At 32.9% G+C, this 6,529-nt stretch overlaps 1 protein-coding gene across 1 annotated transcript; it reads right to left on the reverse strand.

Annotated features, from left to right (window-relative positions):
- Positions 1–3,611: 3,611 nt before the first annotated feature.
- Positions 3,612–5,618, reverse strand: LOC123702666. The gene is made up of 3 exons (XM_045650429.1): positions 4,770–5,618; positions 4,499–4,576; positions 3,612–3,788 (listed from the first exon to the last, which is right to left on the reverse strand). The coding sequence occupies exons 1-3, from the start codon at positions 5,565–5,567 to the stop codon at positions 3,612–3,614; spliced, it is 1,053 nt and encodes a 350-aa protein (XP_045506385.1). The 5' UTR covers positions 5,568–5,618.
- Between the last annotated feature and the right edge of the window lie 911 nt (positions 5,619–6,529).

A 6,529-nucleotide genomic window follows, 5' to 3' on the forward strand; every position in this document is an offset into this window, starting at 1 on the left:
CTTTTTGTTTCATCTGTTTTGTATGTAATTTTACGATTGATGAGTTTTGGCTTCTGCTTTTTATCTGTTCATTGGGTTGAACTGTTCGCAAGTTAATTCATATTTATTTCAAACTTAAACATTTATTTATCGATAGGATATAAGATTTATTTATGAAAATACATATAATATGTTAGCAGATTTATCATACATTTAATATGTGTATTTGAATTGTAAATAAGTAACTGACTTTATGAAGGAGTACATGTACTCCTTACACTGTTTTCATGAAAACAGTGTAAGGAAAAGAAAGAGTGATCAACTCTTCCAGTTTCATAAATATTTATTAGTTTGTCACTTCATTTTATTTTATGAACTCTGTAATAGCAGGATTTAGATAAAATTTTATGGTAATGGCAGTTTGTATGGGAAACGACTATAGCGTGATAACTTGAGGTGCGTAGAAGAAAAATACTTATAGGTAGGTGAATCTTATCATATTTACACTAATATTATAAAGTTGAAGAGTTTGTTTGTTCGTTTGAACGCGCTAATCTCAATAACTATGGGTCCGATTTGAAAAATTATTTCAGTGTTAGAAAGCCCATTTATTAGGTAGGCTACCGTCACGCTTAGACGCGGGACGCGGAGGAACGCGGGTATCCCCGCGGGACACAGCTAGTGATTTGAATCGAAATAATATTTCTCTCGGAATATTATTTCGATCTCTCTAGACGGAACCACATAATACTTAATAGTAGCTTACGGAACCCTGAAGAAGGTCGTCGACTCCTTTTGAAACCTAACATGAAATAAATAGCCACGATACAATACATTCGCAATGTAACTGATAAACAATGGTGATAAATATTCAAACCGTTAAGCTGATCCAATGGCTGTTCTGAACATTACAATACGCCATTTAACATATTATAAGAATATACAGATATGATGTAGGTACATAGCTTCATGATCCTTTTAATGGTTCTCGTATTTCAGTCGTATAATAGGGATTACATCTGGGATTGTATTAAGCTTACAGCAATAAAAAATATGCACATTTTGAAAGTGTGGATAAAAAATTATTACTAGCTCTACTATTTATCCTAATATGTAGAGTGTTAGTTAATTTATTAGAAAGAGGAAAGAAAGAAACAGTATTTATTCCCGCAATCATATAATTGAATACAATCATAACTAAAATTATTTATATGTACAAAAATGTAATTTATAAATGAAATGTAGTGTGTACGCTATTAGATACGTAAAATTGATTTTGAAGTGAAACTTCTAGGCGCGTTGAGAGTAATATTTCAAAGTCGTCAAGGAGTAAAGCGACGATGTTGGTATCATTGAATATTGCCAAAAAAGTTTCGCTTCTAACACGTGAACACACAAGCTCTTTTTTATTATATGCGGTGTTGTATCGTGTTGAATATCTTTAGTGCCTTGTTGCGTATAGCGCCTGGAATGGTTGATTGCTTATATTTGATAGCTCCTCCCTAATAAATATAAAAGAAGACGTGTGGCACTCGGGGACTGCCGCGGTAAAGCTATTGCATAGCATGCCTTCAAGCCACACCTCCGAGCCCGTCGGAGTGGGGAGCGTGAGGTTTTTTCGTTACGGAATTTCTCGATTCGGTCCCCGCGCTCAAGGCCCGCGATAGAAGCTTTGCAATAGCTTAATAGGTGTAGATAGGTTATTAAAGATAGATTTAAATGTTTATTTATTATAATATTTGTAGGTTTATTTCCTACTCAAAGCACAGTGAACTGCAGCAGAGCCACAAGCAGGGTGGTGATGAGCGGCAGCAGACCGAGGATCGTGTGCGCGTTGAGGTACCACATTCCGTACACGGTGAACGTCGGGGGGCGGTGTTGTATCGTGTTCAATATCTTTAGTGCCTTGTTGCGTATGGCACCTGGAATAGATTGCTATTATTAATTGATGACTTCATTATAATGCAACTAGAAAAACCTGCATAGTTCCCGATGCCGTGGGATTTCTGGGATAAATGTTAATCCAAATTACCCTGTATATGTGTTCAGTAGTATTTGCGTGAAAGAGTAACAAACACGCACATACCTACACATCCTCACAAACTTTAGCATTTATAATATTAGTGGGATAGGATAGGATGATATTATAGTGAAAATGTATTATTAAATTAGTATGTAATCCATAAATAATCAGATCACTGATAATATTATACTATACTAGTAATCAGATTTAAAAAAATGAATAAAAAACAATACTAAACACACTTTACATTTATAACCTGTTCTAAATAAGCTTGAGATTTAATAAATTTATATTATCGTAACAGGCTAGATTATTAGATATCATGCGAAGAAATCTTAATCGAAAAACGCTTCCTGAAACTGAAAAGTAAATCTTGACAATTGGCAGGAAACTTGAGATAAAAAGGGTTCGAACGTATCTTTTAGCGAAGCTATGTGTTAGAAAGGATAATATACTCCCACTAGATTTCCGCCCGCGGCTTCGCCCGCGTTTGCAAAGGAAAACCCGCATAGTTCCCGTTCCCGTGGGATTTCCGGGATAAAAACTATCCTATGTGTTAATCCAAGTTACCCTCTATATGTGTGCTAAATTTCATTGTAATCGGTTTAGTAGTTTTTACGTGAAAGAGTAACAAACATCCATACATCCATACAAACTTTCGCCTTTATAATATAAATATTAGATTAGATTAAATATTAGATTAGATTAGATTAAGCTACCATTGCTATTATATCTTACTATAATTATAAATGCTAAAGTTTGTAAAGATGGATGTATGTATGTTTGTTATACCTTCACGGGAAAACTACTGAACGGATTTTGACCAGAATGACAGATAAGCTATAAAACTGTTCTTGCCCGCGGGTTCGTTCGCGTGTGATTACGCGTGGCATAACTAGTGTATTTATATAAATAAAGTAACATGTACTATGGTTTTAAAATAACAACTTATTAAATGTTTTTGAAACAATAATTGGCTACTATTGAAATGAAATGAAAATGAAAAATAGATATTGTTACTTAATTATTTGTTTATATAAACAAACAAATGAGGTGTTTGTTTATTATGTTACAATAACAACTTTATGAGTGTGTGTGTGTGTGTGTGTGAAATTATAATTAGATTCTTTTGTTGCGTTACTTTGTTTAAATAAACAATTTTAATTTAAGTGTCTGTTTATAATGTTAAAATCAAAACATCTGAATATTTTTTTTTATGAATGAATACACGTATACTGCGCGTAATACAATTCTTAAATTAATTTTTCATTCATTTTCTATTCAGCTTCATGTTTATTTATTTATTTATTTCATTTATTTCAGATTAATTTAATATCCATATATTTGTTAGTAAAATTGCCTTAAAAACTATGTTAGTATTATAATTCTATTTAATATTAAAAACAATCTTATTTCCTTTTACAACCTGCTTGAGACATGGATTTTGACCCAATGTCTCAAGACATTGCTGTCCCATCTGTCCACGAAGACAGTTTATGTACTTTCCCTGACCTTTAGTGGTCTGTATAGAAATCAACGTCAAACTTAGTTAATAAGCCCGTGTGTTGAACGCCCGCGCACGCAGAGCCGTATTGCTATTAGACCACCATCAGCAGGAGATCATCAGTATACCTTCATCGTACCGCGCCAGAACTGTGAGGCACAAGTGCCTGGTCTTCTTCACTTCCCTCTGCAGCAGCTCGCAGCGCACGCACAGCCGTATCGCTATCAGCACGTTGAGGACCAGAATCAGCAGGAGATCTGTGAAGTCGAATATGGAGTACGTCTGAAAAAAAAAACGTCATTAATTAATTTATGGTTTCTTTTTAATCGTGGTTTCACGCGCGGGCAAATCTTTTCTATAGCTTAGGTATTAGCTGATACATAAGCTACATCATTGCCAAGTAGGTACCTATTATTAAAATTAGTTCAACTGTTTTCCCGTGAAAGAGTTTGTTACTAACATGCTTACAATAAATATACAAACATCCATCCTCACAAACATTCCAATTTATAATAGTAGTAGGATTTTATTCAGGTAAGTACCTACTACTGATGAACATATAAATAATATTAGATCCCTAAACTAAATATGAACGAGCCGGAAAAAAAACTTAGGCATAAAATAATTACTTGGTAGTTGGTACAAAATGTAGATTTCTTATGTTAAAAGAAAGCTTAAAACTGAGTGGTTTTTAAGTTTATTGTTTAGGTACATCGAAAACAACCTACAATAATTTATTGTTTCCTTCCTTAATATTAGTGTAAATAGGTAGATTTTTATCAAAATATAACCAGTAAGAAGCTGGCAGAAGGGAAGTAATAAAACTTTAAATAAGAGCTAGAATATAATGTATGGAAATAGCTGACTCGACAGACTTGTTCCTGTCTTCGTGGAAACTTAAATTTCCTGATTTTCAGCGCATCTATCTTCATAATTTATTTTTCCGACTATATAAACTGTATTACAGATTTAGCTCATGCTTAAAAACTCACCCCTTTTTGTGCAGCCAAGATGTTGATCTCGAAAGTCAACAGCGTGTGAAGAAAGCAGTTGCAGAAAAATAGAAAAATCTGAAATATGAAGCAGCTTAATTGATATCTCTCGCATCAAGTACAAAATAATAATAAATAATAAAGATACATTTAATAAAATGCTCTCTTTTCATTAATTTATAAATTACAGAAATATGGAGTCGTAATTCATTATTATTATTACAATTGTAACTTAAATATAAGACTTAAATAACTATTACACAATACTCACTTGAAATCTATAATGATTTTGGAACGCTTCATAAGCATCGAAAAGTGCAGTCACAAACGCATCAACGCAGCTCGTTTCAAACCTATGCGATTCCCGGGCCATCTGACACATGTCCTTCTTCGATACATCAAATATAATCAATTTCCGCCCCTTCTCAACCAGAGGACCGTTCAAAAAATTCATCAACACAGCATTTATAAAACGCAGTCGAAGAGAAAAGTGTTTAATTAGATTAGCACAGTGTAACCACGCTATGGTACAACTAGCTATCATGTAGAATATAACGAATAACCCGGACACCATAAAAACATCCCAAAAATTGACATAGAAACATACCAGTGAAAGAATACCAAAGCCAAAACACACTGATACTATATTATGCACGTACATTAAACTGTACATCAAATTATGCCGATCTATTTTCATCAAACGATCGATTTCTTGAAGTTGCACATAAAATTTTGTGTTCGAATCATTGTTGATGAATCTCAAATGAATCGAGTTTAAAGAAAATACGATATAGTATATAAACGTGGTGGCTACCGTGAGATAGTATATGTCTTTGTGGAAATAAAACTTTCCGTAGAATGTGATAACTACGTATATAGTTATGGGTAATGCTGAAATTACTGTTATTAGAGTGTACATTTTTTGTGCAGTAGTAGGGGGCGTGACGAACTTATCCCTGATGTTAATGCGGCATATTCCAAGAAACATTTCCACCTGGTGGAAGGGAGAAAAAGATCGCACATAGTTCTTTTCTAAAATGTCCTTTGATAGATATTCCGGAGTGACCATTTTGCTGAAAAACGTGCAGGTTCATTGAACGATATTTTTTTGTTTCGTAAATCGAATATCACAAATTATTATCACATTATTTGGCCAAAATAACATGCTCCAATAATTTTTATAGGATCACAATCGTAAGACAGTTTTTGTGGCAATTTTTCGATAGCCTCCAACGATTATTTTTAATAATATTACACATACATAAATTAAATACACAATAGATAATATTATGTTCTATTCGAAAATTACGTGTTGTCATATTGTGACCACCATTTTTCTACTAAAATAGTAAGTGAAAAAACTGAATGCCAATAATACTTATTGAAGGTCAAATTTAATTATTTTAATAAAGTAATGGCGAAACGACCATTGGTTATTACTAAAATTATTCCTGTTATTTTGATATAATATATTACCTGGAATAAGGCATACCTACTACAGCAACGATGGTCCTAAACCTATAGTGGTAAGTTTTAAGAATAGCGCTAGCGTATACTTTTTATCCCAACAAAAACATTAATGTAAAAATGGGAGCCATGTTCAATCGTCGACTTATTTGCTGAAAAAAGAATTGAGATCTAAATATGTGCCAAGTTCTGTAGACAGTCCAGAAATGTATTCAATTCTTAGGTGAACTGAAAACTCAATTGTTTTGTCGGCAATTAAGTCGACGATTGAACTTGGCTCCCATTTTTTAAATTTATGTTTTTGTTGGGATTAGGGTTACATGTAATGATCTTAGCGGACGTCAAATAACTAAATACAATTAATTCTGCATTATTCAATATCATTCAATTTGTATACTAAATTCCTAAAAAATGTACATCGTATTGTAAATTAATATGTTTAAATAAATAAATTAAACAAATAAAATTAATACCCAGTTAAACGACCACGCTAAGCTCCAGAATCCTTAATTAGTTTTTTATCGTAATATATGATCTGACACATTTTGATATTTATTGAAGATA

This window comes from Colias croceus, chromosome 24 (genome assembly GCF_905220415.1).
Source record: "Colias croceus chromosome 24, ilColCroc2.1".
Taxonomy (NCBI): Eukaryota; Metazoa; Arthropoda; class Insecta; order Lepidoptera; family Pieridae; genus Colias; species Colias croceus.